General features: G+C 45.4%; 1 protein-coding gene across 1 annotated transcript in view; it reads right to left on the bottom strand.

Annotated features, from left to right (window-relative positions):
* The window catches only part of CFAP47 (cilia and flagella associated protein 47), a 2,216,809-nt gene that overhangs the window by 358,563 nt on the left and 1,830,719 nt on the right, over positions 1–27,527 (bottom strand). Inside the window, exons 58-59 of the mRNA XM_069204610.1 lie at positions 18,008–18,167; positions 11,530–11,624 (exon numbers count right to left, since the gene is read on the bottom strand). Of these exons, the coding sequence (XP_069060711.1) occupies positions 11,530–11,624; positions 18,008–18,167 (255 nt within the window). The remainder of the gene's footprint in view (positions 1–11,529; positions 11,625–18,007; positions 18,168–27,527) is intronic.

Raw genomic sequence — 27,527 nt, 5'->3', positions numbered from 1 at the left:
TGTGTTAAAGTGGCTGTCTTTGTTGGCTGTTTACGCCAGGGTCATAATTCCCTTTTTTTGTCCGTCGGCCTGTTTGCGGTATTACCGCACCTTTTACACCATCCGCCAGGGTTGTAATGACCCCCTAAATGTAGATAAGTACGGTATGGTTTATGCAGGTAACACTTTGGTGAATTTCTGATAAAAATCACAGAGCAAAAGAAACAGCAATACCATTTCATGCAATATTTTATCTTTTTGTTTTGCAGCCAAACTTCTATAGGACTTGCTTATCCTTTTACAAACTTTTATTTAAAGTGTGATACTTCAGAGGGTTAAATTAAAGGGACACAAATTTGCAGTAGGGGTTTCCTACTGCCCAAAAGGGCACATTTTGCCTGTCATGACTTTTTTTGTTTTCAAAGGATCTGTGTCTGACTGAGAACAATATTGCACATGTGCTCACCTCCACTTTACAATTGCCACTGCTGCCTAATTACACCCTTGGTGTGGACAGACTTCTGCTGACGTTTATATGTGAGGGTTATTACGAAACTTGTATGAAGGATTCAGTGATTAAAAGGTAAAATACCATCAGCAATTTGAAGGCATGATTCCATCACTTCACATGTTCAATGAACCATGTTTGAAAGCACAAGGTGTTGAATCAGATTTAGAGGGGTGAAGAATAGACTAAGGTAAATTGTGATAACAATTTGTTTCTAACATATCCATCGATGAATTAACATGAAACACCTTATTGAACAAGTTACTTAACTTCGGTAACACATTATCTGGTAGAGACTCTATCTAGCTGCAGATTCCTCACCTTCAGAATTTCCAGGCATCAGCTTGTATTCCAGGACTTTTGCTGAGCAATACACCTGCCTGCTCCATAGGGTGGTGTCATTCAGATTGGCGTGGCGTTGTCGGCGTCGTTGGGGCTTGAGAGCTTGTAACCTCACAGTCACCTATAAAGGCACCACCCAGGTGCGCGTATGTCAATACTTTTCCACAAATTTCCATGCCAGAAGCGCAGAGCCATGGAAAGAACTGACAGTTTTGTCTGTGCCAAAAAACTAGGGCCCTGACAGGGACAATCCTTAACCTTAGTAAAAGAGTGCACAGAGCGAGGAGGCATGGGTGGGTGTAAGGAATCTGAAGCTAGATAGAGTCTCTATCAGAAAATGTGTTACCAAAGGTAAGTAACTTCTTCATCTGATAGAGACTTCCAGCTGAAGATGTCTTCCTTTACAATAGATACCCAAGCCATAACCTCGTGGTGGTGGGCTGTGGACAAATTCACCTCAAACCAAAAAGTCCTGTAGGACCGAACAGGCAAATTGCCTGTCTCTGTGGACCTGATTGTCCAGGCAGTAGTGTTTGGCAAATGTGTGCTGAGGCACCCAAGTTGCACCCTGGCAGATGTCCAGCAGCTTTATCCCTGGTGGAATGAGCTCAAAAGCCCCAAGAGGCTGCTTTTTGGCCAGAGCATAGCTAATTTTTATGGAGAGAATGACCCAGTGCGAAATGGTTTGTTTCTGCACTGCCCAACCTTTCTTTGCTCCCACGTACCCAACAAAGAATTGGTCATCCACCCTGAACTCTTTTGTGCAGTCAAGGTAGAACAACAATGCTCTTTTTGGGTCCAGTCGATGGAGTCACTCTTCTTCCTTAGAAGGATGCGAGGAGCAAAGAAGATGAGCAGGGTGATGTTCTGACCCAGGTGAAATGGGGTCACCACCTTAGGGAGAAAAAAGGCACAAAGGCACTACTTTGTCCAAAAACATGGTGAGATATGGAAGTTTGGATGAGAGAGCCTGCATCTCACTCATCCTCCTGGCAGATGTTATTGCCACTAAGAAGGCTGTTTTGATGGTGAGCAGCCGGAGGGGACAATTGTGCAAAAACTTAAAAGGAGCACACAAGAGAAAAGTGAGAACCAGATTTAAGTCCCACTGAGACATGATAAAGTGCATAGGAAGAAACACAAGTACAAGCTCTTTAAGGAATCTATGTACAATAGGAGATTTGAATAGAGAAGGCTGATCGGGCAGCTGGAGAAAAGCAGATGAGACAGAAAGATATCCCTTGAGTGTGCCCAATGTAGAGCCCTGCTGGGCAAGGGACAAAATAAAGGGAAGGATATCAAAGAGGGAAACAGAAAGAGGATCAATAGATCTTTCTGTACAATAATATACAAAGGTTTCCAATGGCAAGTTTATACCATCTTGGTGGACGGATGCCTGGTTGCCAGAATAACTTTACAGACTTCAGGAGGAAGGCTGAAGGCTGTCAACTGCCGCCACTCAATCCCCATGCATGAAGGCGCAGTTACCTGCTGCTGCAACAGAAGATCTTCCTGAAGGGGCAGCCTGATTGGAGGATTGATGCTCATTTTCAGAAGCTTGGGATACCAGACTCTCTGTGCCCAGTCCGGAGTCACTAGGATTACTTGGACCCGGTCATTTCTGATCTTCTTGAGAACTCCGGGCAGAAGTGGAGGCCAGAGCTCCACTTGCGATGAAAAGCGTCCTGAGTGAGTGCGGCCATGGAAACTCTATCATTGTGCGTTCTCTTCGGAAGTGAACAGATCTAACCAATACTCTCTCCACTGCTGAAAGAGTTCTTGTGCCACTTCCAGATGGAGATGTCGTTTGTGATCCACCAGGCATTGATGGCTGAGTTTGTTGCCCTGGGGTTCAGAGAATCTGCCAGGTGTTGAACCATCAGGATAATGCCCTGCTGTTCCAGCAATGTCCAGAGCTACAAGGCCTCTTGACAAAGGGTCCATGACCCCAGACTGCCCTGCTTGTTGCAGTACCACATTGTGGAGGTGTTGTCAGTGAACACCTGTACTATCTTCCCTTTGACACCAGGAAGAAATGCCTTCAATGCTAGCTGGATCGCCCGGAGCTCCAGTAAGTTGATATGGAGTCTGGATTCTGACGGAGATCAGAGACCTCTGATCTGCACCTCTCCCAAATGGCTGTCCCATTCCAGAAGTGATGCATCTGTCACTACTTTGAATACTGGTAGGGGAAGGGAGAGTAGACTGCCTCTGACCCAATTGAGGTTCTTCAACCACCACTGCTGGATTTTGCAGTTCTCTTTGAGATCTGAACCATGTCAGAGAGATTTCCCGGATGCTGTGCCAACTGGAACTTCAGGTCCCACTCAGCGCCCTCATATGCCATCTGGTATGTTTTACTAGCAGGGTGCAGAAGGCCATGAGGCCCAGAAGCCTCAGAGTCTGCCTCGCCAAAATCTAGGATAGAGGCCGAAACATCAGAATCATAACCTGAATATCCTGGACTCGCTGCTTGAGAAGATAGACCCGAAACTGTACTGTATCCAGAACAGCTCGGATGAAAGGAAGCGTCTGAGAGGGAGTTAGGTGTGACTTTGGCATGTTTATAGTGAACCCCAGCAAATGCAGTCAGTTTGCGTAGTCTGGAGGTGGGAGACCATGGCCTAGGGCAAATCTGCCTTCAACAGTCAGTCTCTGAGGTAGGGGAAGACTGAAACCCCTGACCTGCACAGATAAGCTGCAACCATCGCCATCACTTTGGTGAACACCCTAGGGGCACTGGTAAGGCCAAAGGGGAGCACAGTAAACTGAAAGTGCTCGTGGCCTATCCTGAACCGCATGTAATACCTGTGGGCAGGCAGGACTGGGACATGGAAATACGTAGCCTGCAAGTCCAACACTACTATTTAGTCTCCTTGGTCAAAGGCAGACAAGACCTGAGCTAGAGTAAGCATTTTGAATTTCTCCTTTTTGATTAAGCGATTTACGTCCCATAATTCCAGAATAGGGTGAAGACCCTTGTTCTTTTTGGGTATCAGAAAATAGCGGGAATAACAGCTACTGCCTACTTCTGATATTGGGACCCTTTCTATGGCTTCTTTTGCCAGGAGCGTCACACTTCCTCACGGAGCAAAGCCAAGTGATCCTCCATCAGCCGTTCTTTTGAGGGAGGCATTGGGGGAGGGAAAGACTGGAAGGCAAGGGAATAGCCCTTCTGTATGATCCGCAAGACCCATTTGTCCGATGTTATGGACCACCAGTGAGGAAGATGATATTGAATCCTCCCTCCTACTGGATGTATATGGTCTTGCAGAATCACACTAGAAGGGCTTGGATACTGTAGAGGCAGGGGGCTGGGAGGTGACCTGGCCAAACACTCAGGGTCTGAAAGAACCACAACTGCGTCCGCACACAGGTTGTGAGGCCTGGCTGTGGCTAACTTCTGAGTGTCGTGGCAACATGTCCCTCCTACAACCACAAAAGGGATGAAAGGCAGACTGCGGTCACGGAACTGCTGAGAGGCCTAAGGACTTGGCCGTAGCCCAGGAGTCCTTAAAGGGCTCCAGCGCTGGGTCTGCCTTTTCGCCATATAGGCAGGACCCATTGATGGGTATGTCTGAAAAGAAAGCTGTACATAGCCAGGCGTTGCGTTGAAGGGCCACTTTCAATGAAATCACCGTACCCAGCGAGTCAGTCATGTCCAAACCACACCTTATGGTAAACTTTGTTGCATCTCTCCCATCCTTAACTGCTTGAGAGAGAATGGTCCATGCGTCCTCCTGGAACTGAGTCAGCACTTGCGACACTGCATCCCGCAAAGTGTGGGAATAACGGTCCAATAAGCATGATGTGTTTACTGACCTGAATGCCAGGCTGTTGAAAGAAAACATTTTCTTCCCAAGCTGGTCCAGCCTCTTGAATTCCCTATCTGGAGGTGCAGAAGGGAAAGTACACAGGGAAGTGGATGCTTTGACTACCAAGCTCTCCGGGATAGGGTGTTGGGTGAGGAAACTAGGGGGTCCCGGAGCTGGGCGATGTCAGCAGCTGATTGTCCTATTTACAGGAGCCCCTGTGCTGGGTTTGGACCACGTCCCCAGCAGGACATCAGTAAGGGCTTCATTAAAGGGCAACATTAGTTCTGATGTGGAAGTCCCCTGCTGGAGCACCTCTGTGAGGAGGTTAGTCCTGACCTGCACCAAGGGCAGTTTGAGGTCAAGGACCTCTGCTGCTCTATGCACCACCATTGCATATGATGCACCCTCCTTCCGTAGCCACATTAGGAGGGGAGAGCAAACCAGTATACGGAGAAGTGTCCAGTCCACTGGTCTCCCCTAGTTCCTCATACCAGTCCAAAGGTTCCATATGGGTTTCTAGAGTGTCCAAAGACCCCTTCCATCCCTCACCAGTGCCTGGCTTATTGAGCAAATTCTCAGACAATGATCCGGCACCTGTGGGCACCGAAATCGGCATTCTTCAATGCTTTTCTACGTCATCAGTTATGACAATGGGGCTCGCGCCACCAGTGGGTGCCGGCTGGCGCCTGGAGAGTCGACGTCTGTAGTGGCGCTGGAGAAGGTTGACTGTGTGAAGTCAGCATCGTTCCAGATCCTGTATCAGACCCACGAGACTCCATCGGAGCCGGGGCTGTAGTTGCTGGCGCAGAACCTGACGGGGCCTCTGCCGACCCCGCAGGGCCCGAAGGCGTTCCAGCCAGGCCAGCCTGCTCAAATACAAGACGCATGGCCTTGTAAAATTCCTTGAATTGAGCAGGGGTCGCTCTGGCTTACAAAAAGGGAGGAAGGCACGGAGCCGTGGAACTGTGCCTGGAACGTCGAGGTTCCTGAGTCACCTCGTCAGCCAACGGGCAAGGCAAAGTCGAAGTCTGCTTGGACTGCTTCTTGTGCCTCTTCCACAAGTGCCTGGAATACCTCGAGTGGGATGAAGAGGAATTGGGGCACCTGGAGTGGTCCTGCAACCTTCTCCTTGACTGGGACTGTGACCTCCGAGGAGTTGTGCTCATGGATGTCGACTGCCAGGCCCCCATTAGCTTTAGGGACCGCTCACTCAAAGTTTTCGGAGCCATGGCCCAGCAGTCAGAGCATGACTGAGTTGGGTTGCTCTCAAGACAACAAAGGCATACCTGATAGGGATCCATCACTGACATGGCGCAAAGGCAGGCATCATGTGGCTTAAATCCAGTCTTCCTCAAAGTCATCCATCACACAGATGAATAGTACTCGACAAAAAGGTTGAAAAAGGCCTGCCAAAAAAGACAGTGGGGTAGCTTTATCCCGAATCTGCGTTTAACCCGCGTGTAAGGAAGAGAACTGATGCACGCAAGGGTGGGTGCTGCCTTTATAGGCGACCGTGATGTCACAGATGGCTCCAACAATGCCATACAGATTCGAACAACGCCATCCGAAGGCACGCAGGGGTATTACTTAGCAAAAGTTCCAGATGCCGAGGTGACACCTGGAAATTCGAAAGGTAAGAAATCTGCTGCTAGAAGTCTTTATCAGATAAGCAATGTACTATGGCATAATGACTTTGTAGTAAATTCTGAGGTGCTCACTAGGCACATTTTCTAAATCCATTACAGTCAGCAACAGAAGTTGCCAGGCAAAACTAAGATAAGTTAAAGATAATTGGCACTTTGTGTTTTTTTTCCCTCAGGCAGAATTTACCAGGCTAAAAGCAGGTGGAATTTATCTGTAACAAATCATGAAAACATGTAGAAACATAATTTGCCACAGTTATTCACAGTAACCCTGTAGGAGTAATGTAATGCCATACTTAATAATTACAGAACCTGGCAGTATTTGTAATTCTGGGTGTGGTGTTACCGATGTGGGTTTCCCAGACAACATGTACTAAGCCCCTAAAAGAAGCCTTCATACAAACAGAATTAATTTGGTTAACGTGTTGATGAAGGGTTCTAGGTCTGTCTCAGCTGAAAATAAGCACTGATATGATTTCATGAACAACCTGATTTTGACTTGTATATTGTACAATGCAATTGAGATCAGGTTAGCAGTGTACACATCTGTTAGAAATGGAGTCTCTCGTTGGGAGAGGTATACACCCTTGTCCAAGTAGGGACCACAATCCTAGTTAGGTTAAGTCACACACAATCCAAATTATCCTGTGCCCACCCTCTGGTAGCTTGGCACTGAGCAGTTATGCTTAACTTAGAAGGCAATGTGTAAAGTATTTGTGCAATAAATCATGCAATAACACAGTGAAAACACCACAAAAATACACTACACAGGTTTAGAAAATATATAAGATATTTATCTGAGTAAATTAACGTCAAAACGATCAAGATTTTATAAGCACAAGTTGAAATATCACTTTTGCAATGATAATGAGTCTTATCTTTAAAAAGCAAGAAGTGTCTCTTGTGTGTAAAAAGTACCTGGTATGTGTCAAAATTACACGCACGGAGACCACAAAGGAGGAGATGCATGGAAAAAGAAAGGTGTGCATCGGACACGCACAGATGATGCGCCGATTCTTCCCACGCGGCAAGGGCTTTGCCTCGATTTCCGGCATGCAGTCGTGGATCCTCACTGCAATGCAGGTTCTTTTGACACCCAGGGGCGATTCGTGGAAATCCTGGGCGTGTAGGATGAAGTCACAGGTGTTGCGTCGATCCAGTGGGTGATGCGGCAGACTTTGTCGCAGGTGCTGTGTCAATTCCTCATGTAGGAACTCGGGTTGCGTTGTTACGGTTCGGCGATGCGTCGATCGGGTGGGCTGTGTGTCGAAGTTCCGGTCCCAACACTGGTGCTGCATCTATCTCCACTCAAGGAGCTGGGTTGCGTCGTTCCGGGTCGTGATGCAGTGATTCTTTCACCGCTAGGCAGGCTGTATGTCGTTTCTGGCAGGCTGTGCGTTGATTTTCACCGCACAAGGAGTTCCTTTGAAGAGATTAAGTCTTTTTGGCTCTGAGACTTACAACAGGAGGTAAGCTCAATCCAAGTCCTTGGAGAGGACTTCTCAGCAGAAGCAAGCAAGGCAGCAGGGCAACAGCAAGGCAGCATTCCTTCACAGCAAAGCAGTGCAGGTGAGTCCTTTGGGCAGCCAGGCAGCTCCTCTTGGCAGGTTGCAGGTTCTGGTTCAGAGTGTCTGTTCCAGGAGGGTAAGGGACCCAGTTTATATACCCAAAAGTGCCTTTGAAATGGGGTAGACTTCAAAGAGTGGTTTTGAAGTGCACAAGGTCCCCTTTCAGTACAGGTCTGTCGGCCAGAGTCCCAGTAGGGGGTTTGGCAATCCTTTGTGTGAGGGCAGGCCACTAGCCTTTGAAATGTAAGTGTCAAGCCCCTCCACCCTTCCAGCCCAGGAAGACCCATTCAGTATGCAGATGTGTGCAGGTGTGACTGAGCCTCCTGTGTTTGTGGTTGTCTGGGTGAAATGCACAAGGGAGCTTTCAACTAGCCCAGCCCAGACGTGGATTGGAGACAGGCTGTAAGGCACAGATGGATTTGAAGTGCAGAGAAATGCTCACTTTCTAAAAGTGCCATTTCTAAAATAGTAATAATAAATCAAACCTCACCAGTCAGCAGGATGTTGTATTACCATTCTGGCCATACTAAATATGACCTATGTACCCCTTTCCGATCAGAATATACCACTCAAACAATATATGAGGGTAGCCCTAATGCTAGCCTATGAAAAGAGCAGGCCTCACAGCAGTGGGAAATGAATTTAGGAGTTCTCCACTACCAGGAAATATAAAACACATAGGTATATGTCCTGCCTTTTACCTACACAGCACCCTGCCCTATGGGATACCCAGGGCCTACCTTAGGGGTGACATATGTAGAAAAAGGGGAGTTTAAGGCTTGGCAAGTACTTTTAAATGCCAAGGCAAAGTGGCAGTGAAACTGCACACAGACCTTGCAATGGCAGGCCTGAGACATGGTTAAGGGACTACTTAAGTGGGTGGCACAACCAGTGCTGCAGACCCACTAGTAGCATTCAGTCTAAAGGCCCTCGGCACATGTAGTGCACTTTACTAAGGACTTACAAGTAGATCAAATATGCCAATTGGGTATGAACCAATGTTACCATGTTTAAGGGAGAGAGCATATGCACTTTAGCACTGGTTGGCAGTGGTAAAGTGTGCAGAGTCCTAAAACCAACAGAAAATGAGGTCAGAAAAAGGAGAGGAGGAAGGCAAAACGTTTGGGGGTGACCCTTCAGAGAGGTCATTTCCAACAACATAAAGAGTTGGTGTAGAGAGTGTGTGAATGTATGCGATATGAATGAACAGATTATTTTGTATGTCTTTATAAAGATTCCACTTAGGAAATAAGGGCGAATTAACTGCTATGCAATATAACAAAATACTTTTCAATCTAGTCTTTTTGAATTGCAAATACTGTATCCGAAATATTTTCAAGAGGTTTATTTCTTTATTTTGGGAAAGCATAAAGTTTCCTGGAGAATAAGTAGCTTTTTTAGATGCCTAAGTTAATTGCAACGGCCTTCCCTGAAAGGCTTCATCTGAATTAACCAAAGCTAGAGGCCGCAGAATACAATGATGCACAAATAAAAATCTAGGACTGGGAACTGTCAGGCCTATTCATAAAGTAATGTAAGAATATGTGCAAGACTACTTTCGGAGTACTCTTTAAAAAAATCTTATATGCATTTGCTAATTTCCCCAACAAAGTTTAAATTTGATGTTTTCAGGGGATACTCATATAAAATTAATTTCCTACTTGTACAAATAGAAATTACTGTTCTCAATTTGCACTTTTGCTATTAGAGTGGCAGACGTTTTGGGGTCGTTTCACAGAGGTCTGTAAAACGGACGAATAGTACTTTATATGCACTCAAAAATGCCTTTGTGAATTGGCCTCTATGTCCTTGTGACAGGTAGTCAAACAGTATCGCTATTGGCATAGAGTTTGGGCAAAATTAATCCAAGGCCTTTTCTGAATATTCAGAATATGCGTTTGAGTAACAAAGAAAGGTAATAGTTGAACCGGCTTCTTTGGTATCATTACCATTGGATAATAGGAGGACAACATATTTTTTACAATACATCTGTGAGATTTGGAATCTCCAATCGAGAAGAAAATTAATCTCACTGGACACCTGCACATTTTTGTGCCTGTCATACCAGCTTCAAGGCAATCACTGTCTCTGAAAGGAGCTGGATGAATTACTCTTACTGCTAACCTTCATTACTTTTAGGAAGCTACAATCCAGAACTAATAAAATGCAAACAGGGTAGCTTGCATTTTTTTGTGCTAGCTGATACAGGTCAATACAAATTACCAAAGGTAATCCGAAGAACAAAATCTACGCCTTTTGTTTTTACAAATGTCAGGAAGTGCTGTAATCATCATTCTGACCATGCGTTGAAGACACGAATGGAGGGAAGATACACAGGAACACTGATCCCTTACTGTGATTAACTGAATGACTCTTGCCTCTTCATGCGTATCACTACTTGTGCGTCCAGTTATACGGAAAGTCATGAGTCTCTTGACTCCCTTGAGAAGTACTGGGTGGAGGAACATTGGAGAGATGATAGCAAATATCCATCCACACCTGTCACAGGAACAGAATACTGTCCCTTTTTACATTATAATTTCCTTTAAAATACCTAACTTATGAAGCGAGGGAGAATGGGTGAGGTAGTGGAAGTATAGGGGGAAAGCACATAAAAACTACACAGGTCATGGTTTTGAAGCAGAGCTAGGCAAAAGATGAACCACGGCAAGGAGGAAGGTTTGAAATTAGCAGTACGAAAAGCGCCTGGCACAAATAGAAGGGCATTAGTTACACAGGGGAGGGTGTTAGGTATGTTATGCTGGTGATTGTGCAAGTTCTGTAACACATGGCTCATCTCTAGTGATGTGCCTTAATAGATGTTTAAAGCACATGATGCGGCATTAAAAGAAGTCTGGAGATGACAGCAAGAGGAATAAGGTCCAACACCAAGTCAGAGGTCAAGAAGGACAAAGAACTACAGGCCTGACAGTGAGGATACGTTTAAAAAAAAGGATGTATTGCTACTTCTGCCCCACCGCACAGTCTGCAAATTCATTGTTATGGCTCCCGCTTTCTCCTCAATTGATACATGTATTATGAACCCAGAGTTGAAGAGAGTTGGGTGGAGCTGGCACCAAGGGGGACAGCATGTATTTATACATGTGTGAGACAGAGGAAGGAACACTGCCAACGTTGGTGGCTGTTTAAGGAAAATAATTTATCCAAGGAGGAAAGAAAACGCAAGATGTTTTAGAGTGAAAATGCACATTGCAGAGTATGTATGTAAGGGCAAAAGTGAACTTCTTATATTTATGCATGTGAAAATGCAGTTTTTATGTGTGTGTAACTTGGAGTTGAAAAATAATTCTGCTAGAACTCTTTGCAATCTGCCACTGTCACGGCTTTCCAGTAGTACTTCTGAAATTATGTGGTTTCCAAAAAGAGTCTTGCTTTCAAACAGTGCTGAGATATTTTATAATAAATTAGAAGCACTATTAAAATATGTTTGCTGTCAATGTGGTCGATCCCTATCGGTCCCTATTATTTATCCCTAAATTTCAGCACTGGAATAAAAAGGGTTAAATAAAGAAAGTTTAAAGAAGAAAACTAACAAAAATTCTCATTTCTCTTTCCTCCATCGACTCTCACAATACCCATCCAATGACAAGAAAATGTCAATCATATGTTCTTGAAACTAGTTGCACTTCTGACAAGGACCACTGGCTCAATACCTGGTGTGGGCTTAGAAGGCTGTGCTTCTGGAATTCCGTGAATTGGATAAATCCAGCGTATCCCGTAGATCTCCCCGTTGTCAGCTCTGCTGATGCTGCAATGAGACACAGGCACAACATCAAGATGTGTAATAACCAATCCTCTAACATTTACCTTTTTTGTGTCAGGCATAACTACAGGACATTCAACCACAGCTTAACAGCACTTTGAACAAATAATACAACGTTTGGGCCGTACTCATCTTAATACATATTTGTATACGTCTAAAAGATAGAAATCAATTTCATCGGGGGAATGCATAAATGACTGAATACAAGTATATGAATTAAGCAGCCTGGAGTGAAGTGCCTGGAAATTGACGTACATGGAGGACTATGGCGTGAGGTGAAATATCATCCTTAGGCTGAACTAGAGTAAGAATAGACGAGCTTGTAGAAGAGGACCTGGCTGTGGATGACAGTGAAACGAGAAGGGCTCATGGAAGATGCAGTGTACATTATTAGAATGAATAATCCTGGAAAGAGGAAATAGGTCATCACATGTTAATTGATATGGGAAGATTACCTGAAGTACAAGTTACTTACCTTCTGTAATGAAATATCTGGTGGAGTCATATTTTAGTTGCAGATTCCTTACGTTAGAATTTTCCCCAGGCGTCAGACTGGACCTGGAGATTTTTCTTCAAGCAATACCCTTGCGTGTCAGTCAACTTTGCGGGCGTCACTGGGGTTGTAGTCTCCGTGATGACGTCGGGAGTAGTATATAGACGCCACCCTCACGCAGTGACGTCAATTTCTTTTAACGACTTTCCAAACCAAAGCGCAGAGCCGCTAAGAACACTGAGATTGGTGCGCCAGAGCTAAGGACCTGAAAGGGGAATCCCTGTCCATAGAAATCAGTTCGCAAGCGGGAAGGATGGGTTGGCGGTAAGGAATCTGCAACTAGAATATGTTTCTACCAGATATTTCGTGACCAAAGGTAAGTAACTTGTACATCTGATAGAGACTTCTAGTTGCAGATTCCTTACCTTAGAATAGATACCCAAACAATGCCATTCTCGCAGGTGGGCTGCGAACCAAAATCATACTAGGAAGTCCTGCAGGACCGCACAACCAAAGCAGCCGCCCCAATGGGCCTGACTGTCCAGGCAGTAATGTTTAGCAAACATGTGCAGGGACGCCCACGTAGCTGCCTGGCAGATATTCAGGACAGGAACTCCGTGTGCTAACGCAGTGGAAGCAGCAGTTGCTCTGGTGGAATGAGCACACAAGCCTTCAGGGAGTTGCTTCTTGGCCAAAGTGTAGCACATTTCGATGCAAAAAGCACCCATCGGGAGATGGTACCATTTTACACTGCCTTCCCTTTTTTCACATCCACATACCCAACAAAGAGTTGATCATCCACCCGGAAATCTTTAGCACGATTAAGAAAGAACGCCAATGCTCTTTTTGGGTCCAGACGGTGGAGTCTCTCCTCCTCATGAGAAGGATGTGGGGGTGCGTAGAAAGAAGCCAGGGTGATGGACTGGCCTACATGAAAAGGTGTAACCACCTTTGGAAGGAAGGAAGCCTTAGTGTGCAACACCACTTTGACAGGGTGACAGACAAGTATGGAGGTTCAGATGAAAGGGCTTGAAGCTCACTCGCCCTGCGACCAAAGGTGATGGCAACAAGAAAGACAGTTTTGAAGGTGAGGAGCCACAAGGGAAAATTGTGCATCAGCTCAAAGGGAGTACACATTAAATAAGAAGGACAAAATTGAGGTCCTACTGAGGCATGATAAATGGAGTGGGCAGAAATAAATGGGTGAGGCCTTTTCGGAATCTACTCACAATAGAGATTAAAAAAGTGAGGACTTATCAGGTAACCTAAGGAAGGCCAAAATGGCAGATAAATACCCTTCAAGGGTGCCCAAAGCAGAGCCCTGCTGGGCCAAAGAAAGAATGAACAGAAGAACTTTGGAAAGAGGGGCAGAGAGGGGATCAACAGATTTGTTGGTGCACCATGCCAACCATGTTGGTGCAAATTTGTTCCAACGACAGGCATATACAGTTTTGGTTGAGGGATGCCTGGATGCCAAGATAATATCGCAGACTTCGGGTGGGAGATGAAAAGTTTTCAACTGTCGCTGCTCAATCTCCATGCATGAAGGTGGAGGTTAGACAGGTTTGGGTGAAGAACCGTCCCCTGTTGCTGCGACAGAAGATCAACCCGAAGAGACAGTCTGAGTGGAGGATCGATGGACATGCTCAACAGCTCTGGATACCAAACTCAGTCCGGTTGTTCCTGATCTTCTTGAGAACTCTGGGCAGAAGAGGTATAGGCTGAAAGGAGGCTAGAGTTCCACTCGAGGCAAAAAGCGTCTCCGAGCAAGTGCCACCTTGGAAACTCCAACGCGCAAAACAGCTGACGTTGCGCATTCTCTGCGGAGGCGAACAGATCTAACCAAGGCTCTCCCCACTGCTGAAAGAGACCTTGCGCCACCTCCGGATGGAGATGCCATTCGTGATCTGCTGTGCATCGACGGCTGAGTTTGTCTGCTCTGGCGTTGATGGAACCCGCTAGTTGTTAAACCATCAGGGTAATGCTCTGATGTTCCAGCCATGTCCAGAGGCGTAGTGCCTCCTGACAAAGAGTCCAGGACCCTAATCAACCCTGTATTGCAGTACCACTTGCAGTAGTATTGTCCATGAACACCTGCACTCCTTTCCCTTTGAGAGAGGAAAGAAATGCTTTCAACGCAAGCCTGATTGCCCGGAGCTCCAGAAGATTGATATGGAGCCCAGACTCCGCCGGAGACCAAAGGCCTCTGATCTCCGCCTCTCCCATGTGGCCACCCAACCCGGAAGTGACACATCTGTCACTATAGAGAGATCTGGTTGGGGATCCAGTCCCCTCCGAGATCTGGACCAAGTCGGAGAGATTCCCCTGATGCAGGTCCCACTGCAGAGCCCGCACATGCCATCTGGCATGTGTTACTAGCAGTATGTAGGAGGCCATGGGGCCCAGCAGCCTCAGAGTCAGTCTCACTGAAACCCAAGACCGAGGCCAAAAGATCGGAATCCTAGCCTGAATGTCTTGGACTCGCTTTTCAGGAGGATAAGCCTGAAACTGCACTGTGTCCAAAACAGCTCTGATGAAAGGGAGCGTCTGGGAGAGAGTCAGGTGTGAATTGGGTACGTTTATAGTGAACCCCAGTGTGTGCAGGAGGTTCGGCATAGTCTGATGGTGGGAGACAACTTTCTGGAGCGAGTCCACCTTCAACAGCCAGTCGGCGAGGTAAGGGAAGACTGACACCTCTAAACTGAGCAGATGAGCTGCAACAAGGCCGAAGGGGAGCACAGTAAACTGAAAGTGCTCATGATCTACCACAAATCGTAGGTAATGTCTGTGGGCAAGCAGGATGGGAATTTGGAAATAAGCGTCCTGCAAGTCCAATGCTATTATCCAGTGTTCTGGGTCCAAGGCAGACAGAACCTGAGCCAAGGTGAGCATTTTGAATTTCTCGTTCTTGAGGAAGTAGTTCAGGTCCTGAAGGTCTAGGATAGGACGTAAGCCCTTGTCCTTTTCGGCACCAGAAAGTAGAGGGAATAACAACCACGACCTACTTCGGGCACAGGGACCTTTTCTATAGCTCCCTTGGCCAAGAGAGCTGCGACTTCCTGGCGAAGAAGTGCCAAATGATCCTCTGGAAGGTGAATGAAGGATGGAGACGTGGCTGGTGGAGCTGATTCGAAAGGGAGGGAGTAGCCCTTCCGAACGATCTGCAAAACCCACCTGTCCATAGTGATGGATTCCCAGTGGGGCAGGTGATGGCGAATCCTGCCGCCAACTGGATTGGAGTGAGGGAACGGACTGGATGCTGCAGTGGGGGTAGAGGTAGACTGGGCAGACCTCTGGTTCCCTGTCCCACGTGGGATTCTGCATTCCCGGCCACACAGAGGCTGGACAGCATGGGTGGCACGGTTGCTGGGTGGAGGACGTGACAGGGAGCCCCTTCCGTGGCCACAAACGGGGTGAAAAGCGGTCTGCTGGGGGCAAGGGCAGAGGAAAGACCAAGGGATCGAGCCGTAGCCCGGGAATCCTTGAATCTCTCCAAGGCCGAGTCTGCTTTGTCTCCAAAGAGATGGGAGCCATCAAAGGGCATGTCCATGAGTGACTGTTGGACATCCCCAGAAAAACCAGAAGTACACCACCAGGCGTGGCGTCTCAAGGCCACAGTCGTAGCGACTGATCTGCCCAGAGAGTCAGTCGTGTCCAGCCCACAACGGATTGTGAACTTTGCTGCATCTTTACGATCATTCACAGCTTGGGAGACGATTGCACAGGCCTCCTCTGGTATCTGCGGTAGGACTTACGCCACTGTATCCCACAAACAGTGGGTATAGCACCCCAAATGGCATGCAGTGTTCACAGACCGCAGCGCAAGATTGGAGGAAGAAAACAACTTCTTACCAAACTGTTCCAGCCTTTTTGATTTCCTGTCCGGGGGTGTGGAATCGCATGCGTCTGAAGAAGAGAACCTGGATGACAAGACTCAAGCGTGAGGTGTTGGGACAGGAATTTAGGGTCGTTCGGAGTGGGCTGATGGCGGAGTGCAATAGTCCTATTCACAGGAGCCCCGGTGTTGGGTTTGGACCAAGTACCCAAAAGGACATGGCTGAGGGCTTCACTGAATGGCAAAAGGGGTTCTGAAGTTGAAGCCCCAGGCTGAAGCACCTCCGTGAGATTAGACCGGACCTCTACAGCAGGAAGCTCAAGGCCAAAGACCTCAGCTGCCCTACTGACCACCATACCATAAGTTGCTCCCTCCGCCTTAGCCACAGTAAGAGGAGACAGCATGCCAGCGTCAGGAGAAGTATCCAGACCACTGGCATCACCCAATTCCTAAATCCAGTCCAAAGATGGGTCATCCTGGTATTCATAAGGATCCAGGGACCCCTCCAATCCCTCCCCGAATTCCGACCTGGAGTGAATAGGCCCCATCGAAGACAAAAGCGGCATTGGCTGACGCCGTTCCGACTCCAAGTCGTCGGGGATAAGGATCGGGTCGACATCGATAGTGGGCACTACCAAGGTCAGGAGTGTCGACAATCGACCTGGGGCCGGCGAAGGTCTCAAGGGTGCGACCGGTGCCGGTGCGGATCCAAGAGCGGATCCAGAGGTGACCTCGGTGGCCGGAGCCAAAGTCACCGGCGCAGAACCTGAAGGCCTCTCAACCGAACCCCTTAGGCCCGAAGGCACCGTATTGGGGTCGGTCCACCCAAAGATGAGCTGCATGGCCTCATGGAACTCTTTAAGCTGGGTGGGGGTCCCTCCGGATCCGGGAAACTCGGGCAAGCGCGGAGCCGACCCAGACAGACTCAGAAGGCAGAGGCCCTGAGCACTGATGCTCTTCTAGCGTCGCATCAGCCGAGCGAATGGGAGAAGTCGGAGAGCGATGGGACCTCTTTGACTTCTTCTTCTTCTTACCTGTACCTGAAGATTTAGAAAAAGACGAGTGGTGATGGCTCCGCGAACGATCTCAAGACCTTCCTCTTGAATGAGGCTGTGACTTACGCAGAGTCGAGTGCTGGCCCGCCATTAGCTTTAGGGACCGCTCCCTCAAAGCCTTCGGGTGCATGGCCCGGCACTCTGAGCACGACTTCTGGTCATGGTCACGCTCAAGACCCCACAGACAAACCCGATGAGGATCCATCACCGACATCGTGTGATGACAGTCCTCGCACGGTTTGAAACCGGTCTTTGGGGACATCCTCGACGCACCAAAAGTCTCACAAAATCTCAGCAAAACGGTTGAAGTTGGTCAAAAACAGACCAGGGAAGCTCTTCTCCGGATCAGCGCGTGGCGCGGAAAGAAAAGAACTGACGTCCCTGCACGAAGGCTTCGTATATATACTACTCCTGATGTCATCATGGCGACTACGATGTCAACAATGCCCGCAGAGTCGACTGACGCCACCTACCGATGTGCAAGGGTATTTCTCGAAGAAAAATCTCTGGATCCAGTCTGACACCTGGGGAAAATTCTAAGGTAAGTAATCTGCAACTAGAAGTCTCTATCAGTTTTACATTAACATAAGCATACACTTTTAAATGACCTGTGTACCTACATGATCACAATGTGCTGTTAGAGAGAAGGCGAGAAAGTAATCACTGCAGCTGTCTTCAAAACCTAAAATAATTATAACAGGGCACAGAATGCTCCTGCTCCACTGAGGTACTTTTTACCTGTGTTACACGTTTAAAATGTATATTAAACAACAATAAAAGAAATAATTTTATTTTAACTGACTTTGTAATCTTCATTCTTCACATATTTTTGTCTGCTCAGAAAACCCTGTGACTTTTTCAAATCTAAACATTTTAACAAGTAGCTAAGGAGTCTGATACGGCGCACACAGACACACACACACACACAATTTCCTGGATCAAGCAGTACATACATTTAACTTTTTCCTTACTTTCCACGTCTCACCTTTTCAGTTCTGTGTCCAGTTCTTCAAAGTTATCACAAGGCCAGGTTTCGCCATTTTGTTTAACCATGTGCACAACCACCAAGGCTTCGTACAATTTCATGGTGTCAGGAGTAAACACAACTGGTATGTCCAGCTTTTCTTTAGGAGAAAGATGGATGCCTGAAAGGTAAATATCAGGGTTAGGTCAAACTACTCTTAGGACTTACCATAACCACTAGCTTCTCTAATGTGAATGAAAAATGATGTCATTACCTTGCACAAGTTGTGTATAATTCCATGAGAAACCCAAGTGAAAGATACACAGGAAATGTGGTTCTTTTTAATGGGTTAGGCCATAGCAACTAAACTAGAAGTGCTTAAGCATAGGTATGAAGATGGAGGCCAACAAATTCCAGATTTAGTAGGATACTACACAGTGGCACAAATTCACCTCATAGATGGATATTTCTTACAGAAATGTAAACATTCACTAAATTAATTGCTGGCCTAATAAATAAGTCAGAATGTTGATCTTATTGTTCAGTAGGGATAAAGGGAGAGTCCACTTCCTCATCTCCTCCAAATGTCAGTAAAGCAATGTAGTAAGCACGCTAACTTGTTTAAGATGAAAAGAACGTATGCCTCACAGGCACTTTTGTGGATGATACCAAAATTGCAAGACATTGCAAAAGGTATGCATCTATCTAGATCGATGAGGAAATATTGTGTTACCATGGGAGACTTGTATTCAGGGAATCAGTTTGACCAGACTGTAATGGCATTGGAAACATATTCACTGCCACATATACAGATTCTCCATTACAGTAGATTACCTCAATGGCACTGGATACATGGGACAATAGAAATAGGACTCCTGTACATGCTTAGGATCAAGGTGGATTTGGTTATGGGTTGTCACTATGTTGTACAAGGCAGTTAGAGTTTACCTTTTTTCCCGTAACCAGATTTGTTGAGTTTGAAAACACATCATGACAGCACATCATTGCATCAGATTCTAACTGTTGTGAAGGTTTCTACCCCCTTTTGCCCAATCAACCTATAGAAGATCCCGCCCTCCCTCTTCCCATTTAGTGGTCGTCCAGTATAATAGAGTAGCCCCACCAATGACCATTATTTTATCATGTTTCTGCATGCGCCACTGCCCCTGTAGATGGGGGTTTATACTGGTGTTATCCTTATTTGCTTCAGTGGAGCACACTGCAGCAGAAATAGAAGTCTCCTCAGCTTCAGACATCCAATGTCTCAAACACAGCTTGCACATCACCCGGTCCAACATGTCCAGTGCCTACCTGAGGATCAGCCCAACCAAGACAAAATTCCTGTTATTTGCCAAGAACAAAAAACAAGATACAATACAATCCTAGGGCAGCAGTTAAAGAACTATTACCACCTCATCACGGATGGGAAAAGGTACGGTGGCTCAGGGAGATGAAAGTGGCATGGACCAAACTGAGACTATCCCAGTACTGGGAGAACCCCGAGATGATTCCTGGCAGTGCTAAACGCCTGATCAAAGAACATTATTGGGCAAAAATCAACGAGGAATCTCTCGGTTCACATGTGTCAGGTCGGCTGACAGCTGAATTCCTGCTGGTCAAACACGTTCCCTTCCCTGAAAGCTCCCTGGATCTACCCATACCAGCCCGTGCTCGCTCGCTACTACTGCAGTTCAGGTACGGGACATTGGCGGTTAACAGCTACACGGCTGGTTGGTCGACTAACAGTTCCCCATCGGACAAATGCATAAATTGTCATTTATGCAAGGAAACAGCTGAACACATCCTATTTTTCTGCCCTCTGTACAAAGGTCCCCGAGGGAAGTGGATTATTCCCTTGTGCAGAACACTCCAACCACTATCCCGCAACAGTCTATTCAGAATATGTAAATACGACACTTCCATACTGATAATCAGCGCTGTTTCTAAATATCTGGCAGCAGCATGGAAAATTCGTAATAGGACTATTCTAGATCTTAACTCACTGTTTGAAGAGCTGTCTTGAAAACAGTAAATCAGCATCCTGTCATATCAGCCTTGGGCTCTAATTGTAAACCGCGACTTATTGAGCACAAAAAAAAACGTATCTCTGAATAAGTGCTATATTGAGTTATTTTTACTAAAGTGTTTTATAAATTTAAAATTATACTTAATTTTATAATTGTCAAGATGCAATTTATTGGATTAATTAACCCAAAAAACTAATTAACCTAGAGCATCAGCCACCACTGACTGACTTCTTAAATTTTTTAACCAGTTTTACTGTCTGGAGTTTCAATGCCTAATTTTATATAGAGATGTGCCACACCACAGCTTTTACGTTATCATTATTCTACTGTTCAGGGTTATGTACAGGGTAAGATCCAGAGACTATTCCGAGCACCTCTTTCACCCCTCCTATTTATGTAATCTTTCTCAGGCAGCTACTGGACCCCTACTTTTTTTTACTATTGTTCCTTTTATTGTGTACTGGTTTATGGTTTTTATCTTACTGTACGTATGTATATATTTTTTAAATCTTTTAAATGGCCCAAATTTGGACCGAATAAACTATTGATTGATTGATACAATACAATCCTTACTCAAAGGCATGAACTTTAACAACTTCAAGCCCCAACTTTACCCAAACGTAAGTTCACTTGGATTCACTCCGAACACCAACCTTAAGAAAAACATTGTCAAAAAGCCTTATACCTACTCTTGCTTCTAAAGAAAGTCAAACCATTTCTTTCAGAAAAGGGCTTCAGAACAGCTGTTCAAGCCCTTGCACTTTTGTGTCTGCATAGTGGTAATGCCCCATCTCCATGGCCTCCCTGACACTATTTAGGGGCATCCTACATGCTGCAGTACTTCTCATTCAGGGCATAAATAAATGGGATCACAACATTCCCATCCTGAAAGAATTCCATTGGCTACCCTTATGTTCCTGCACCATCTTGAAAACCAGCTACATCATTTAGAAAGCTATCACAACCACTTCTCCCCCTTACCCTGAAGGCAAACTCACCACCTCTGGTGGATCTTAGCACACCCTGCAGGCAGTAAACCATAAGCCTGTAGACTAAGAAGAGTAAAAAAGAAACGCAAGGCAGCAGGCCTTTTATATCCATGCACTCACGATCTGTAACAGCAACATGTATCATTCAGGACTGCTCCAACGCTGCTCCAATTTAGGAACGAGTTCAAGACTCACCTCCTTACAAAACACTGCATCACAATGATTAACCTTCCACAAGCCAGATTCCTCCCCTCCTAATTGACTTTATGCTCGTCTTTGACCCTGCACAGCGCTCTGAAGCATTTTGGCTAGGTTCATTGTATAGCAATACCATATACGGACAGGTAGGTAACACATATAAGAAATATAGCCCAGAAAGGAATGACAAAAGCATTGGTGGAGGCATACTGAAATGACAGACCACACCATGACATGAAGGTGTGCATGAAGAGTTGGAATCCTCAGAAGAGGATAAGAATACAAGGAAGGGTTCGCATACATTTGGGAAGATAAGACGTTGGAGAGAGCAAGAGGTCATTAGGGACTGATGCAAGCGAGACTGAGTGGGTATCATGTTCCTTAATGAAAAAAGTATGATGGCTGAATGCATAGCATGCCTAAAATTCAATAATCACTCCTTTGCACAAGCTGTCAGATGCCTGCTGACATATAAGCATTAAAAACTAGTGTTGCATATTATCAATTTTGTATAAAACTCACAGCATTATGACACTAATTGAAAAAGTACTCGCCTGAGAATGTACAGCCCTTCAAAATACACACAGTCACACTTAATCTTCTCTGAATTCCAGATATATTGTCCTTCGTTTAAAACTCTATCATAAAAGAAACTGTAAATCCACGGTTCTTTCGGCAAACATTTAATGTTCCATATATCATTCCCTCTGTGAGCTAAAATAATGATCCGAGTTGACTTTTACAATACATGTCTCACACAAAGCTTGCTTCAAGACAAGCCAACATTAGAAAACTGGACTGCAGCTCACGGAAACACAACACTCCCGAGATGTCTTGACTATGACCAAGCGTCAACGGTTAAGCTGAAGTTTGCAGTAGTGTAGCTCGAGGCTGTGCTGCAACAAGCAGTAATCTACACTCTTACATGTTCTCGGTGATGAGAGGGCATTATAACTGGGTACATACTGTGGCACACAGTAGTAGTTTGGAGTGCTTGCTATTAATACCAAATTGAGTTGTGCCTGGATACAATTCTAAAATAAAACCATAGGATATTTTCCATGAGCTGAATGTCTCTTTGGGTCTATTGCAAAACAGCTGATTGCGAGAAAGGCAGGGATGGATCACGCATCTAAGCAGACATGCAGTACCGACGAGCTAATTCATTTCAAGTACAGTTGTCGTTTTTCTGCACTTTTTGGGGCACTGAGGAAGCTATTTTTTACATATCAATTGTATTTTGTGTCACTTTTAGCGCTCTTTTATGTTTTGAATTTGTCCTCAGCCTGCTGATTCTGAGGAGAGAGAGCCCTTACTTTGCCATTTTACTAGTTGTTGCCACTCACTGAATGCCATTTTGTGAAACAGGTGGTCCCTTCCAATATGCTTATGTGCAGATGCGCAATGGGCGCTCCGCTGGTGTGACAAAGGCAAGCCTGCCTGCGCCTTTCCATGTCTATCTCGCGGCCAGCGCCAACCATGTTGCCGGTTCTGAAGCAGCTTTTATACATCCTTTAGGATATTCCCACGTGATATTCAGAGAATTAGGTGGGTCACCCCAGCGTGAGGTAGAACAGGATGTTATGAATGTTGTGGGTCCATTATCTTGCTGTGAATGCAAACATCTCCCTAATTTGGAAAGGGAGAGCACTGGCTTTCAAGAAGGGAAAAGAGGTGAAATTAAGATAGCGAGCTCCGAGAAGGAAAAAGCAGTCCGTTTTTGGGGAAGCCTTAAATATGTATGTTCCCTCCCTAAACATGCTATAGACATTTACAATTTATTAGCTGAAAAAGATTTAGATTTCCTATTTATTATGGAGACCTGGCTTAGGGACTCCTCCATCGCTGATATGGCTACTGCAACCCCTATGGGATATTCCATTCACCATCTGGACAGGAAAGAATCAAGGGGAGGTTGTCTTGCCATCATTATTTATAACATATTCCAATGCTATACTTACACTTTAGACAAACTTACTTGAAGGAACTGAAAGTCTTGGTTCATGTCCTAGAATGTTGTAACAATGTTCCTTCTCTGGTGTAATGTATCGTCCCTGGGGACATAGAGTTATGTTTCTTGATTCGTTAGGAGAATCTAACTCCTCATTGTTACAATGTGCACATTTTAGGGTACAAGGGTATTTTAACTGTCATATGGATGACGAAAATAATTTGGCAGCTACAACCTTAAGTGACAATCTATCTATTTTGAAACTCTCAGGGCAAAGGTCCCACACACACTGCTGGCAGACATTTGACTTAATTTTAACCAATCACCATTCATTTCAAACTTACTAACCTGAAAGGCAAGTCCAGTAGGACCATATGTTTATTCGTTTTATGTTTTTGGTAGCTTCAGGTCGAACCAGAAATAAGCTGAAGTTAATGATGGTAAAGGTTTTCACCAATGGATTAAAATGCAAGATATCCGCTTCAAAGAACGCCTGGTTAATTCCACCCTGACATTGACTGAGGAGTTAGATGAAGATGTGGTCAGGCTAAATAAATGGCTCAACCACTGAGATCTCCTGACCGAAACCACAGGCCTCAACAGGACCTTGGCTCTTACCGACTTTGGCTAGTAAGAGATTAGCTTGTAACAAGTTTGAAAGAGGATGTAGATCTCACAATTTTCCAGAGGATAGGGCTAGTTACAAACTAGCCATTAAGAACTATCATAAACCTATAAAAGAAGCTAAAAATGTTTTTGTCTACTAAATAGGGAGGGGAAAAATGTCCCTCTGGAGGTTTTCCAGATTGCAAAGGATTTTTTCCATGATAAAGCATGTATCATCGAAATTCAGCCAACTCAGTTGTGTGCTTCACTGTCCAAATTCCTTGAACAGAAGCTAGAATTGACTGGTCAGTTTTACCAATCGTAATGCTGTATGAGAGGTGACAAAAGGACTACCAGTACTAACCAACTTAAGTGTTAATAGCACACTTGCTGTGTTCCAATCAATCATGCTACAACAATGTGAACTTGCTATTAAAAACTGTAAATCAGGCTCACCTACTGACCCTTGTCCTCTGGAAATTCTCATAAAAGCTATGGATATTATACATCCTTTCTTGAATTCCATCCTAAATTTATTGCTAACACCTGTCCAAGTTCCTGAAAGATGTACACAAGCGAAAGTCAAACCTTTGCTGAAGAAGACATCAACAGACCTTGCAATCTTAACTAACTATAGACCAATCTTTTTGCTTCCAGCCCCATCCAAAATACTGAAAAAGTTAGTAAATGCACAACTCATGAAATATCTTGATTGGTTTACTCTTTAGCACACCTCTCAATCAGGTTTTAGACTATGACTTTCCACAAATCAGCCCTTCAGGAAGTTTCTGAAATCAAACAAATAGCTCTTGACAATGGCCAGAACACCGTCCAGGTATTTATGATTGGTCGGCAGCATTCAGCATGGTATCATGTACTTTACTACTGCAGCACCTGCCCAAGATTGCAATCTGTGGCTGCGCTTTGCAATGGTTTCAGTCATTTTTTACAAATAGCAAACATGTGGTCACAGGTGCTCATTTCAGCGTATGGGATAAATTGCTTTATCACGGGATCACCCAGGGCTCATCTCCAAGCCCAACATTGTTTAAAATGTACATAACTGCATTGGTCTCCCTTATTGAATCTTTTAGGATCACTGTTACTTCCTTTGCAGATGACACCAACTGATTTGATGGAACTGAACTTTAAGGACTGTCTTACCAAGCCATCAGTTGGACTGAACCATCTAAACTGCAACACTGAAACAAGCATTTGCAATGCGACAGGTCTCACGTTTGCTTGAGTTAGAGCTATTCCCATTTTAAACTCCTATCCGGCCTTTTCTGGCCACATAAACTAATAAAAAGTAAAACAGTTTCACATAATCGACCCCAATGAAGCGTGCCAGAGACACACAAAAGGAAAGAGAAGATTGCTCGCAGTGAAACGTATCGGCAAAAGTGAAATTATCCATGTAACCGGCAAAAGTGCAATAAGCCATGTAAGAGGGTCGATGCCATACAAAGCACACAACTACTGCCCAGCGAGATCATGCTGCAAAATAAAGAGAACCAGTGAGATCACCCTGCCTGCGAAAGAGAAAAAGTAGTTCAGAAACCATAGGGAAAAGATAGAGGCTCATATGTTTTCAGTAGTTGATAGGTGCGCTCGAGGAAGGCTAAACACCGGAAAAGGCATGACGTGTGCATGCCTTTCACTAATGAAATGAATCGAATTGTAAAAGGCAAGCCCATGAACCAACCAAACTGATGGGCGTGGGTAAAAGCCCCCAGAGAGATTACACCACGGACAGAGCGCTTTGCGCTCAGCTCTAAAAACGAAATTCTCCTGTTTAGAACAAACAACACTTTCAAAGGGGAAACATCCAAAATAACGCGTTGGGAACAACGTGGATGTTTCCCACGCAAGCGTAACCACACTTGCCGGAACAAAGACTGCCTTTTTCTGTGCCTTAACCATGCATGTTCTGAACTACACATATGCATGGTTAAGGCACAATAAAAGGCAGAGTGGATTGGGAGAGGACATAGTGAGGTAAGTGGGACTGGGGTAGGACTGGGGGTAGCTTATAGGGGTGGGGGTAGATAAAGGGCTTGTGGTGAGTGGGGGGTTGGGCTATTTCTTTTTTTAGGGGCAGGGGTGGCAGCCGTTTGGGAATTTCTTTTAGGGTAGGGCTTAGGGTGGGGGGTCACGCTATTTCTGTTTTTAATTTTAAGGGGTGTGGTGGATTAAGGGCTTGGGGTGGGTGTGGAGGAGTGGGCTGTTTTTTTTTAGGGCCAGGGTGTTTTTTTTGTTGGTATTTTAGGGTGGGGGATCGTGCTGTGTTTGTTTGTTTTTTTAGCTTTTAGGGGTGGGGTGGATTAAGGCTTGGGTTGGGTGGGGGGGTTGGGCATTTTAGGGTAGGGGGTTGCGCTATTATTTTTTTTAGGTTTTAGGGGTGGATTAAGGGCTTGGGGTGGTTGGGGGTTTAGGTTAATTTATTTTTTTAGGGGCGGGCGGGCCTGCAGGGGGTTTGGTATTTTAAGGTAGGGGGTTGGCTATTTTATTTTTTGCTTTTTTTTTGTTGCCATTTTAGGGTAGGAGGGTCACGCTGTTATTTGTTAGGTTTTAGTGGTAGGGGATTAAAGGCTTGAGGTGGGTGGGGGTTGGGCTAATTTTTTTTGGGGGTTGGGTATTTTAGGGTAGGGGGTTGCGCTATTTCTTTTTTTTTAGGTTTTAGCGGTGGGGTGGATTAAGGGATTGAGTTGAGTGTGTGTTTGGGCATTTTAGGGTAGGGGGTCACGCAATTCTTTTTTTAGGTTTTTGGGGATGGGGTGGATTAAGTTAATTTTTTAGGGGTGGGGTGTTGGGTATTTAGGGTAGGGGTCATGCAATTTGTCTTTTAGGTTTTAGGGGTGGGGCGTATTAGGGGTGTGGGGTCGATGGGGGGTTTGGCATTTTAGGATAGGCTGTCACAATATTTTATTTTAGGTTTTAGGGATGGGGTGGATTAAGGGCTTAGGGTAGGTGGGGGTTGGGCTACTTTATTTTTTTTTTAGGGGCGGGGGACGGGTAATATAGGGTAGGGGTTGCGCTATTTTTTTATTTTTTTATTTTAGGGGTGGGGTGGATTAAGGGCTTGGGGTGGGTGCTGGTATTGGGCATTTTATGGTAGGGTTTTGCGCTATTTTTTTTAAAGGTTTGAGGGGTGGGGTGGATTAAGGGCTTGGGATGGGGCTAATTTTTTTTTGGGTGCAGAGGTGTGGGGTTGGGTATTTGAGAGTGGGGGTTCACATTATTTGTTTTTAGGTTTAAAGGGTGAGGTGGATTAAGGGCTTGGGTTAGGTGGGTGAGTGGTTGGAAGGGCACTATTTTTTTTTTAGGTTTTAGGGGTGGGGGTGGAAAAAAGGCTTGGGGTGTGGGAGGTTGGGCTAATTAATATTTTTAAGGTCGGGGTTGGGTATTTGAGGGTGGGGGTCACGCACTTTTTTTTTTTTAGGTTTTAGGGGTTGAGGTGGATTAAGGACTTGGGTTAAGTGGGGGTTTGGACATTTCAGGGCAGGAGGGTTGGACTATTATTTTTTAGGTTTTTGGGGTGGATAAAAGGCTTGGGGGGGCGGGGGTTGGGCTAATTTATTTGTTAGGGGAAGGGCGGGGAATTGGGTATTATAGGGTGGGGTTGCACAATTTTTTTTAGATTTTAGGGGTGGGGTGGATTAAGGGCTTGGGTTGGGTGGGTGGTTGGGCATTTTAGAGTAGGAGGGTCACACTTTTTTTTAGGTTTTAAGGGTGAGGGGTGAATTAAGGGCTTGGGGTGGATTAAGGGC

The sequence above is a fragment of the Pleurodeles waltl genome, chromosome 8, assembly GCF_031143425.1.
Source record: "Pleurodeles waltl isolate 20211129_DDA chromosome 8, aPleWal1.hap1.20221129, whole genome shotgun sequence".
Lineage (NCBI taxonomy): Eukaryota > Metazoa > Chordata > Amphibia > Caudata > Salamandridae > Pleurodeles > Pleurodeles waltl.
The sequence above is the reverse complement of the archived record's forward strand: the minus strand, read 5'-3'. Positions and strand labels throughout refer to the sequence as shown.